General features: G+C 45.2%; 2 protein-coding genes across 3 annotated transcripts in view; one reads left to right on the top strand and one right to left on the bottom strand.

Annotated features, from left to right (window-relative positions):
- The window catches only part of rftn1a (raftlin, lipid raft linker 1a), a gene marked incomplete at both ends in the record, with an annotated part of 13016 nt that extends 6430 nt beyond the window's left edge, over positions 1-6586 (top strand). Inside the window, 9 exons of the mRNA XM_083681219.1 lie at positions 121-223; positions 1627-2428; positions 2613-2750; positions 3025-3228; positions 3585-3694; positions 3982-4085; positions 4419-4494; positions 4836-5177; positions 6572-6586. Of these exons, the coding sequence (XP_083537345.1) occupies positions 121-223; positions 1627-2428; positions 2613-2750; positions 3025-3228; positions 3585-3694; positions 3982-4085; positions 4419-4494; positions 4836-5177; positions 6572-6586 (1894 nt within the window). The remainder of the gene's footprint in view (positions 1-120; positions 224-1626; positions 2429-2612; positions 2751-3024; positions 3229-3584; positions 3695-3981; positions 4086-4418; positions 4495-4835; positions 5178-6571) is intronic.
- oxnad1 (oxidoreductase NAD-binding domain containing 1) lies at positions 6131-11688 on the bottom strand. Of its 2 annotated transcripts, none has more exons than XM_083680368.1 (8): positions 11564-11688; positions 10999-11150; positions 10620-10683; positions 10335-10438; positions 9128-9269; positions 8092-8337; positions 7700-7808; positions 6131-7542 (listed from the first exon to the last, which is right to left on the bottom strand). In XM_083680368.1, the coding sequence occupies exons 2-8, from the start codon at positions 11103-11105 to the stop codon at positions 7385-7387; spliced, it is 930 nt and encodes a 309-aa protein (XP_083536494.1). In that variant the 5' UTR covers positions 11106-11150; positions 11564-11688; the 3' UTR covers positions 6131-7384. The 2 variants fall into 2 exon arrangements, with proteins under 2 accessions (XP_083536494.1, XP_083536495.1); XM_083680369.1 differs by lacking the exon at positions 11564-11688 and adding an exon at positions 11272-11291.
- Positions 11689-12011: the final 323 nt, after the last annotated feature.

Here is a 12011-nt window from a genome sequence, read left to right as displayed (position 1 = left end):
TGTCTGCTCACTGTTTGCTGCATACAGTATTTTCCCAACACTGTTTCTATGACTAACGTCTGTGTTTTTTTCCTCTGCATCTTTCTTTTCTTGGTCCCTAATTTCTTTTTCTCACTCCAGTTCAGAGAAGACCCAGCTGATGGGGCGTCGGCTGGAAACGGACGTGTGTGTGGCGGGTCACCAGACCCCCGACCCGGAAGTGATCCAGAGCTATGTGAAGAAGGTCAGGTTTCTTCGTTCATCCTACCCATGAATCCCCAGCATGGACATATACATGTACATAATCATCATGTGTAACTGACATCATTGGCCCCCAGGGGGCTCTGTGTAGAAGCTGCCCTAAGGCACAGATCTAGGATCACCTCCATTATTTTTTATGCTGGTAGCTGAAGGAGAGGAGATGAGGAGAGATCAGGAAGTCACTTTAGACTATTGAGGTGCACCCCCGATGTCCCTGTCACACTTGATGTCATCATTCATCAACTGCTAATTCAGTCCTAGATCTTTCTTATGAATTCACCCAATTTTATACAGACAATGAAAGGGGATTGAATAGATTTGCACAATAGCACGAGAAGGAGCAGTGATTGGATTGAAATGCACAGGGCTGAGTATAATGTGATATGGTCAGGCAGCGTGACATGAATAGCCATCAGATAGCAGCCAGAGGATGTGAGAAAAATAACTTAGGACTCAGATACGAGACCAAAGGACAAAGTGACATGTCGTATCAGAGGTGGACAGTGTCTGTTTGTATTCTCCCCTCCACATCTGCCTCCCTAAAAGACTCCTTCTAATGTTGCTAACCGTGATGCTGATACATACACATTAAACCTCCCTTCATCAATATCAAGTAAACATGATGCGCATGTTATTGTGGGATGTGAGTGAGTGAGTGTGTGTGTGTGTGTGTGTGTGTGTGTGAGAGAGAGAGAGAGAGAGAGAGAGAGTCTACATTTGTGTTAAGTGTTTTTGGTGGAGGTAATCAGGAAAGATGTCTCATTATTGTTCTCTGGTAGTTAGCATTCTGATTTCTCTCTGACGACCCTGTCTAAAACTGTCAGCTTTAAATATCAACTGACAATTAGCCAGGAGAGCTCTGTGGGAGGGACGGAGAGAATGATAAACACACGCGCACGCACACACACACACACACAGACACACACAGACACACAGACACACACACACACACACACGCTCTGGATAATGAGGTTCCTTTGTCATTTGAATATTTGATCTTCAGGGATGATTAGGTTGGCTGCTTAGGTTGGCTGTTTTTTTCAGAATATCTTGCCTGTGTCTGAGGCTTTGTTTGTGTGTAAATGAGGCTGTGTGTATGTTTGTGTGTGTGTGTGTGTGTGTGTGTGTAATCTGCACAATAGCTAGTGCCAACATTGTATAGCTTCAAACATACAGATACATTAATGTTCATTAATTAACATTAATTAATACAATACATTAATGTTCAACATACAAGAAACTGTTTAAATAACATATTATGACATTATATTGTGTGTGCGTGTGTGCGTGTGTGCGTGTGTGCGTGCGTGTGTGCGTGCGTGCATGCGTGCGTGCGTGCGCGTGTGTATGTGTGTGTTTTAACTGTCATGTGTGCTGTTTCTCTAGGTCCAGGACGTGGCAGAGCAAGGTGTGTTATTTGTGGGTTTTCTGCAACAGCCTGGCGGAGGACCATGTTTCCTGGGACACTGGGACCCAGAGGACCTGTCCTCCCTGCACTCCAGCCCCTCCCCCATACACAGACACCCCCCCAGCACCACTGTCAGCCCAACAGAACCCAGAGAACCAGACCACAACCTCTCACAACACACAGATCTGGAACACAACCTCTTAGAACCCAACACACCTGACCACAGCCCCTTAGAACCCAGAGAACCAGACCCTAGCCCCTTAGAACCCATTCAGATCCAGCTGGACAACAACCCAAATGGACCAACAGACAGAGAACAGAACCATAGTCCAATCACATCACCAGGGGACCAATCAAACCACTGCCTTGCAGAACCAACAGAATCAACTGACAAACCTCAGAATCACATGCTAGTTGATCCAACCAAGGAGCCTCAGAGCCAGAATGACAACCAGAGCCACAACCTAACAGAGACCACATGCACAGAGAGACATCAGGACCTTAGACAAGCAGAGTCCCTAGGGACTGAACCAGACCACAGCCCATCAACAAAGAGATATAAGAGAGCAGACCCAAACCTCCAGAACCAGGGAGAGAGACAGAGCCCAAGCCCAGTTAGACACAACCAGATTGCAGGGAGAACAAATCAGGACGCCACGCCAGATTACCAGGACGAGTCCCTAGAACTAGAAGTTGACGAAGAGACAGGGATAGGACCAGAAACACCTCTGCTTCAAGGTGGAACCGAGAGGGAGGGTAGCCATGGAGACAGGGATACAGGTACTTTTAACTTGTACTATTATATCATAGCCTTTAATGCTACTTCTTCTTTTCTTCTTTTTGAAAAAGGTTTTCTTACAATGCTTATAGTATGTGGCTGTTTCAACTTCCTTAGTTGGAGGTTGAACACACTTGTATGTTGTTCTGGATAAGAGTGTCTAAGTTGATGCGTATGTAGTTGTAGGTCCCACACAGGACACTAGCGACCTGGATGAGTTCCAGAGTAGCAACAGAGTGACAACAACCCACAACAATAACAACATCCAGGTCAAAAGCTCAGAGAGAGAAAAGAAGACAACAACGTCTCCACCAGCACAGACGAGTAAGTAGTTAGTATGCTGCGTCAACTGGATTTAGGGCTTCTTGTCAATGTTTGAAATGCATGACAGTATTGTTGGATTTCAGAGTGTGTGGTTTTATAGCAAAACGAAAGACAAAAGCTCCGTCTTTTACTGTGTCTCTCTGTGTGTGTGTGTGTGTGTGTGTGTGTGTGTGTGTGTGTGTGTGTGTGTGTGTGTGTGTGTGTGTGCGTGCGTGCGTGCGTGCGTGCGTGCGTGCGTGCGTGCGTGCGTGCGTGCGTGCGTGTGTGTGTGTAGGGGTGCAGCTCTTTGCCCTCTATAACAACATGGGGGAGCTGTGCAGTTCTCTGAGGTTCTACTCACTGAGGGTTCCACTGCGTGTCCAGACAGAGGCGGGGCTGGTGACGGAGGTCGATGCTAACTGGCTGGATCACATGACTCAGCATTTCACCAGCGGAGCCCGCCTCATTGACGGCTTCTTTCACCTAGGAGACGACAATGGTACAGTATGGTCTGTCATCATAGCAATGTACCACACTCTCTCGTTATGGGGAAATCGTCACCAATTCAGTCATGTATTCAAGCCCTCATTTGAACTAGAAAAAGGCCTTGATCAAGACCTTAATAAGTGCCATGAATATGCTAGTGCTGGGCTGGAACAAAAACCTGCTCACCTTGTAGCTATGGTATACATCCAAAACAATATAAGGCTTAGGTCATGTTCAGTCACCCATGATGTAAGTTCATGCAAAGCCATGAGGGGATCAACTGTAACAGAAATAGTAGTGTTCAGTGTCTTTCTCTCTCTCTCTCTCTCTCTCTCTCTCTCTCTCTCTCTCTCTCTCTCTCTCTCTCAGATAACGGGGTCTCATCTGTGGACAGTGTGTTCATCTTCCAGAGCTCTCCAGAGGAGACCACACCCACTATCTATGATGCCATCGTGGTTGAACAGTGGACCATTGTCGATGTAAGTGTTTGTGTGTGTGTGTGTGTGTGTGTGTGTGTGTGTATGTGTGTGTGAAAATCGAAAATGCTATGCTTAATGCTTATGCTCATTAGTGTGTGTGTGTGTGTGTGTGTGTGTGTGTGTGTGTGTGTGTGAAAATCGAAAATGCTATGCTTAATGCTTATGCTCATTAGTGTGTGTGTGTGTGTGTGTGTGTGTGTGTGTGTGTGTGTGTGTGTGTGTGCGCGTGTGTGTGTGTGCATTAGTATGTGCTTGTGTAATACTGTGGGTCTGCCATTCTTCATCAGGGTGTGGTAGTTAGGACAGACTACATCCCCTTGCTCCAGTCTTTGGCTCCCTATGGATGGAGACTGATGTGTGTGGTGCCTACCCCTATCGTCAGGACTAACAGGTACACTAAACCACGACTCAGGACCAGGACGACTCTGGGTACCATTCTAAAACAGTATTATGGACAAATACTATTATAAATACTATTATTTCTCGAAACCATCTTAAAGTAATACTGTAGGTCACTCCAAAAAAAACTCTTATAGAATCTTAGATAGTACCTGTCTAGCCCATTATTTAAGTATAGTTCTAAACAGAATGAGTTTGACTCGACATTGGACCTCATCCTTTTAATCTGGGAGCAAACACACTTCACAATTAACATCAAATGAGACAGAGATGATTGTCATATCAAAGTGGCATGTCAGTATTAACAGTGTTGTTGTCTCCTCAGTGACGGGAGTCTGTCCACCAAGCAGATCCTCTTTCTCCAGAGACCTGCCCTGCAGCGTAAGAAGAAAGACTTCAAGGTTCCTTCCTCTATCCTTTTTCTGTATCCTCATTCTCATACTCAGCATCTCTGTCACTCTCTCCTTCTCTGTGCGTCTTTAACATGGTGCTGTGTCACAGGTAGTGTCATTAAAAAGTCCTGCTTCTAAATATAGGAAACACAGCAAATATACGCAGGTAAATGCTAAGAGGGAGAATTCTAATTATAGTCCAAATCTTCAGTCAGTTCTTTTGGCTGCAAACTGTCCAGGAGAGAGGCATCAACGGGATAGACTTTGTAGTGTTCTGTCAGGTGCCGGGAGAGAAGAGAGAGGGAAAGAGCTAAAAGGAAGAAACCATCTAAAATGTGTCTCTCTTTCAGATATTAAATCTCAGGGGTCGTAACAGGGCGAAGAAAAACGCAATGGAAGAAACACCGGAGAAAAGAGACAAGAACATGTCCCAAGTGACGGAGAGAGGGATGGATGGAGCACGGAGGGACTCGGAAGAGGAGGGGGAGCAGGAGGCGAGCAAGAATGGAGAGAGCAGAAATACAAACACAAGGAATGTGAAGACAGATGCACCCCAGAGGGAGGAAGACAGCAGGAGTGAGACAGAACCTCTAAATGACTTTTCTCTGTGCATGGAAGTAGGAGCCACAGACATGAACCAGGAAGAAGAGGGTGAACTTGAGAGACTCCCATTGGCCAAGCAGGAGAAGACAGTGATATGTACAGGTATTAGACAGAAGAATGGGTGTAGTGTTACAAGTGAAGAGAAGTCCGAGGAGAGGGTCACTCAACCCCTGAATGAGAGAGCTCTGTTCTCTGGTGTGTGTTGAGAACACACAGATACTGGACCCAAGATGGTGGGAAATGGACCGGATGGGCTGAACTTGGATAGATGTAGGTCCTCCATAAAGCCAATACACTGTCACCATAATGCTGAGTCTGTTCAAAAGCCTTTATAATCCTGGCATATCCATATCACATGTACTACTGCCAACATGTCATGGCTTCAATCAGACTTCACTTTTTGACCTCTGTAGCCTCAGTTGTTTTGATGTGCTGCCTGGAAACCCTTGGAAATGGGGTTGACGTTGTGTTGTGGGGATGCTTCTGTCCAGTAGGGTTGTGGTGTGGGGAGGCTTCTGTCCAGTAGGGTTGTGGTGTGGGCTTCTCTGCTTTTGGCCAGGGTCATTCTCATGTATCATTCATGTGTGTAATAGGATATTAATACGCACATTGGGTCAGTTTCCAGATACTCCATCTCTGTTTTTTAGTCCAGGAAACCAGCCCCTAACCATGTACAGCTGCAGGTCAGGGTTCAGAGGTCAAAGCCTTAATTGCCACAGTAACATGAATCTTAACATCAACAGTGTTTTTCCATATATGGAGAGGGAGCCTCATTATCACTGAGCAGACTGACTCTCTTATACATGTTATTAGCACATACTGGACATTTATTAGGATATCATATATTTATGACTGAAGACTATAACCCATTCGTCAAGCACTGGCTATATTATTTTCTTTTAAAGGAAGTGCTGATGTGTGCATCTAAAAACAGCTGTTATTATCACTGCCTGGACCATGTGTGTGTTGTGTGAGTCATGTGATAAAAACAAGTCTTTATCGAGAAACAGGGGAAATAAAACATTAAAAACTAAATGACTCAATTTGCTTTATTCCCATTTGCATTCACGTGATACTGGTACAGATACTGCCTGTTTCTTCTCAAATAACTCTTAAAAATGTTTGTGTCACCTCGGCAACCCCCACAGTGAGGAGGAAAACGAGAAACCTCCAACGATAGTAGAGGGGTTCATCATGATACCAACCAATCAGCGGCCACCTGGTGGTTCCATTACAGTTCACCATGGGAAACTTCCTCTGCCCTGGTATGGGGATCTGCGCGTGTGAATTCAGGATGGTGTGTGAGAGCGTGCGTGCGTGTGCGTGTGTGTGTGTGAGAGAGAGAGAGAGTTAATGAGCAGAAGGAAGAGATGGGGAGGGGACACTTGCCAGTGTGTGAGTTGGAGAGGTATGCTATGGACTATATAGTTTCTCAGTCTCTAAAAATACACATACTGGTGTGATGTTCTCTTCTGAACTGCAGGTGATGCTGACCTGAAAACAAGGAAATTCTTATTCACTCCTTCTTTTCAAAACTGAAACTTCTGTTGCCCTTTAAATTACTTATACTTGCAGGAAATATAAATAAGCTTTAGTATTAAAATTACTATACAATAAATATACAATAAAGTCACTCAATAAATGTTACATTTCAGGCATAAAAGAGGACAGTTTATAACAGAGTAGAGTTGGTGTATTGTTCTCTGTTCTCCATGATGCCCAGGTATCAAGCCCAGGTAAATTAGACTACCTGAACCAGATGAGAGCTTGATTAATTAATCTAGGAAAGATGAGTTCAGTTGTGCGTTTGTTCATGTTGTTCCGAAGTTGAGTCAGCTGAGTAGAGGGTTCAGGTGAGGTTCAGTACCAGGCCTATCTGGGACAGGTGAGGTTCATTTCAGAGGTTAAGCAGACATTCAGATAACAGCAGAGGAGAATGCGATCCAACCATCCCCCCCCCCCCCCCTCCAAAAAAAAAAGTTTGTCATGGTAACGTGTGTGAATAGTCTGGGTGGGTCCGTTTGTCTGACCCTTGAGGTAGAGGGCGATGTGGAGGGGGGGGGGGGGGGGGGAGTCCTCGCAACATGACTCATACAGAGGGGTTGGGGGGTCAAAGGGTTGGTTGGAGCGTGGTGCTGACAACACCAGGAGGTCACATAAGCCACATAAACATGGCTTTGGATAAAAGCGTCTGTCAGGGTTGGGTTGGGTTCGGTCCAACCTCCACAGTTCATCCACTAGCCCCCTGGTTGGGTGGTGGCTGGTTTTGCCAGTTAGTGATGACGACAGCGTGGCTCTACCACCACTTCTCAAACAGGATCCTGTTGCTGGGCAGGCCCAGACTGAGCAGGGTCTGGGAGATGCTCTCAATCATGGGTGGGGGGCCACACAGGTAACATAGAGTGCTCTGGGGGTCAACATGACGACTCAGCTCCTCCTCTGATATCCGCCCATCTGGGGGGAAATAAAACATGGAAAAGTACTTACTGTACATGTTCAGATGTCTCAGTGACTTACACCCTTCACAAAGGCTTGACAGGCGGCAAACCTAACTGGCCGCGCACATGACACACGAGGGGTGGTTACATTACGGTCGTTCTGTGCTACTCACGGTTCATGTACGGTTGAAGTGCCCGGTCGATGTCCGAAGTCTGCTCGGTGATGTGGAAGTCACAGGAGAATGTCTTGGGGAATTCCTGACACACGTCTATAATGGTGTTCTGAGTACAGAGAGGAGGCCCAGAGATGAACAAGGACTCATCTCTACCATAACCCACGCCTTAGCCCCATGGCTGTCCCTGGCACACGACTAAACACACGTGAACTCTCTTTGACCTGCATTAACTACACTCTCACAGAGAGGCAACACCTTCCCACACATATGCAAATAAGCGCAGCTGTTTATGATTCTCTTTATGTTGTACATACACACGCCACACCACACCACACCCGCCCGCCTGCACACACACACACACACACACACACACACACACACACACAAACCTTGAAGAGCAGCTCGTGCGTGTTCTTGGCGCTGTAGCAGAGATGGGTGGAGCCTATGTGGTAGCCCCTCCCAGAGTTAGCAGGGTTCTGTCTTAGCAGGTCGGCAGCGTGAAGCAGGATGGAGTATAAAGGGTTAATCCCCACGCCGCCCGCCACCAGCAGCAGATCAACCGAGGGGTCAGAGGGCAAGGGGTCAAAGAAGAAGTTCCCGCCTACCCGCATCTCTACTTGGTCGTTCACTGCGCACTGTAGGAGAGAGAGGGGAGAGGGGGGGAGAGAAAGGGGGGGGGGGGTGGAAATGGGGATACAGAGTGAGAGAAAGAGGGTTAAAGGGAGAAAGAAGGACAGAGGAAAAGAGACAGAGACCAAGCAGAGAGACATAAAAAGGGAGTGGTTATTCATTACTGAATAATGGCTCAGTTATCAGGTGTGCTTTCTGTTCTCTACAGTGGGTAAAAATGCACTCTGGAGATAAAAAAAAAAGAAAAAAAAAAAAAACTTCCAGTGCAACATCAGTTAAGGTGCTTCTGAAAGAAGTCTCAAGAGACTGAACAGTGAGCAGTCACTGTTATACGCAAACACACATCTATTTGATGGTAGGACGAGAGCTCATAGCCGGTAGGGGGTGCATTTGAAGACAACAGCTGCAAATATGCTTCCACTTCCCTTTCCATTTATTTATTTATTTATTTACTTACTTACTTACTTACTACACACACACACACACACACACGCGCACTACTTGCTTTATCTGATAGTCTCTTACCCCATACAGAGAGGAGCGGGAGAGTTATCAAACAAAAGGTTCAGCAAACGATACCAGAGAGCTTTCTATCCAGTTACACACAGGTAAGCGTATTGCTCCGAGAAAACACAGCAACTGAAAATAGCCTCGCGTAGACACACAAGCTAGCTACATGCACATGGATGGACTGACAGTCAGACAGTCAGCTACCTGCTTTCCTAAAATGAAAAAAAAAAGTGACGCTTTGTACTGCAATACACAACGTGTCTCTATTCCTCTATTTTGACTCACCTTGGTATGGATCCAGTGTGCAGGGGGGTGTTTTGTGTATTTGACAGCAAGTTCAACAACCCCCTCTCTCTGTAGCAGGCCTGGACTGGAACACATGGAGAACCCCCCCACCTTCTCAATCCCTGGAACGAAGAAGTCCACCCTACACACACACACACACACACACATACATACATACACACACACACACACACACACACACACACAATTAAAATCACAAACTTAGCACAAAAACATACTATGCTTATATTAAGAGAAATATACAAAACACTCTGTATCTGAACAGGGTTTCATATGTTTTGCCCACTCCTTCTCTCCCACCTGTTAGAATACGAATGAGTTCTCTTCGCTCACAACAGACCTGTCATATGGAACGTAGGTGTTTACATTCATGCATTTACATCTATTTACAATTTATGCTGAGGGGCAACTTACCATCCCTACCGTTTATGACTCACAACCACCCACCTACAGTATGGCTACACTTGAAGAGACAGACCATGTACAGTGGTGGATGTCCTTTTCCACCACAGAAATAAAACATGTAGGTGTTCACAGAAGTGTGCCTCAGTAAGAGTCGGCCTACTGTCTGTCAGTGTCTGAAATTGCGTCTGAAAATGTCACCATAGTTTGAAATCCCCCACACCTTCATGCTGTCATAATATTTCTAGCAATTTATTGATTTTGTTTACCTTTATTTCACCAGGTAAGTTGATTGAGAGCACATTATCTGTATCAACAACCACCACGGGAAGACTTGCAGTGGAGAGGAGAGATGTAAAACGAACTGCACAGCTACAGTTTAAAAAGAATATCAATAGCATACTACTGTGTGCAACTTCAGGAGAACACTGCTCTCTAGTGTTGGCTAAAAGTATCACAGTGCTTATAAAAGAGGATTGTGTAAGAGTTTCACAAACTTTTCTGAACTTTAAAAATAAAAAATAAATGATTATCAAAAAATAATAAACGGAATCAACTAGCTGCATCTAGCTGCTAGAGGAACTAGTGGGTCCCAGCCACTCTTTCTGAACCACTATTTGGGAACCACAGATGTTGGCCTGGGTGAAAATTCACCCTGCTCTCCATGTCGGTCAGCCTATGTTATGTCCAGTGAACTCACCCTCTGTTCTGTTATCCTAAACATCATACTGTATAACACATGGGTAGTCTCAGTCTCCATGATCAGTGACTCCTTCCTACTCACCACTGTCCAGCTTGAAAGCTGAAGTCTGGGTGCACAGCCAGTCTCAGGCGTTTCACTGTCTCTGACTCGTCCATGATGCCACACACCCGCGCTGGAAACAGCGCCTGGAGAGAAGGAGAAACAAACACCAAAGAAGACACAAACACACATGCATGTCACCCAGAGAAGCAGCCCTTGGAAAACAACTTACATAACCAATAACAATCAAATCCCCAAAAACCTTCACTGATGATGATCCTCCTCCAACTCATATCAACTTGACAAACAAGATATGTTGGCACTCACAGTTTGTCTGTAATTGCTGGCTGTTCTCTCTAGATGATCCATTTGTCTTCTAGATGCCATTTTCCTGAAAAGAAAACAGGGGAAAGTAGAAAAGCATAAATGTCACTTGACGAAAATGTCAGCTGTCACAAATGTATGAGTGGTTAAGAACATTCAAACCACAAATTCACTTTGACCTTATTGTCAGCTAGATCCAACAAACTTGAGGTTAATCATACTCTAAAAAAAAAAAGTCGAGTAGTTCCGGTGTGTGAGCACTTTGGTTCAGAAATGGAAGAGAGAAGTGACAAGAGGGTAGTAATAAGAGCCTAGTCCCCCAACAATGACAGGTGGCCCACCTGACCGCAACAAAGCTCGGCATATTCGAGATGGAACTCACCTTGTGATCAAACAAGGGCACAATGCACGAGACCGGAGCAGACCACCGGACACCCCAGGCAATGTGAAGCTTCGAGCAGCACTGCTCAGAATACAAGTGACGCTCATCACGACTTGTGACTGGGTCGACAGTCCGTCACTTCAAGAGGAAAGCTACAGGGAAGGAGACAAAACCTCGTTGGTGGCTAGTGCTGTGACGAGCTGTAGGAGTCTAAACCAGATTGACATGCATGATGCTTGATCTCTGGAAATCATTCCTACTCGCTAAGCTTACAAGCAAATATAAACTCCTGGCAGTCCACGGACAGTGACACTTCTCTCTCCTAACCCTCCCCATCGTAGGAGGGAGTATGTCTGTGCACGAATTACACTCCACATCTGTACGTCTTATCTTTTGTTAAAAACTGTGCATTCATGTTTAGTGCCGGTTGATGTCAAGCTAACATACGTACCAGGCATAGCTAGCCTAGCATTTACAAAAACATTATTTCCATTATCACATGCAGCAAACGACTCCGATATGACTGTATACACCCCAGTAGTAAGTAGAGTTGTTTTTGTCATACCAAAAGACGAGAATAATTTTCATAAGATCCTCATTATGCCGGTTGGGTAACCTTCTCTCAAAATGTGACTATAAAAATGACCCCCGGAAGTGATTCGCGTCGTATTGCGCTTCATTCCTGTCTACCGTCACAGAAAATGCACTTAAGCAATATGTGTTATCGATCAGTTGTTCGTTGGAATTCAAATTGTATCAATTAATCGTCCTACTTAACTGGTACATAGACTTATATAATTGGTAGATCGCTATCTACTCATTTACAGATACAGTTCAGAGCAGATGCAACCAGAACATGGGAATGCTCTGATTTTTCAACACTTGGGCAGTTCAATCTGTGTTCCGTGAATGACAACAGTGGAACTCCACCCACCCACTTCGGGTGTATGTAAATGAGGATTTATTCTAAATAAAAGCGCCCAACTTGTTTAAGCATTTAGAAATAGTAAATA

This window comes from Argentina silus, assembly GCF_951799395.1.
Source record: "Argentina silus genome assembly, chromosome: 11".
Classification (NCBI taxonomy): domain Eukaryota; kingdom Metazoa; phylum Chordata; class Actinopteri; order Argentiniformes; family Argentinidae; genus Argentina; species Argentina silus.
Note: the sequence above shows the minus strand (reverse complement) of the source record. Positions and strands in the feature narration are given on the sequence as shown.

Coding starts and splice junctions, on each gene's coding strand:
- oxnad1 (XM_083680368.1), bottom strand. CDS start 11,105: ATGAGCGTCACTTGTATTCTGAGCAGTGCTGCTCGAAGCTTCACATTG. Junction 7,809..8,091: donor CGCACGAGCTGCTCTTCAAG/GTTTGTGTGTGT, acceptor CTCTGTACTCAG/AACACCATTATAGACGTGTG. Junction 7,543..7,699: donor ACTTCAACCGTACATGAACC/GTGAGTAGCACA, acceptor ATTTCCCCCCAG/ATGGGCGGATATCAGAGGAG.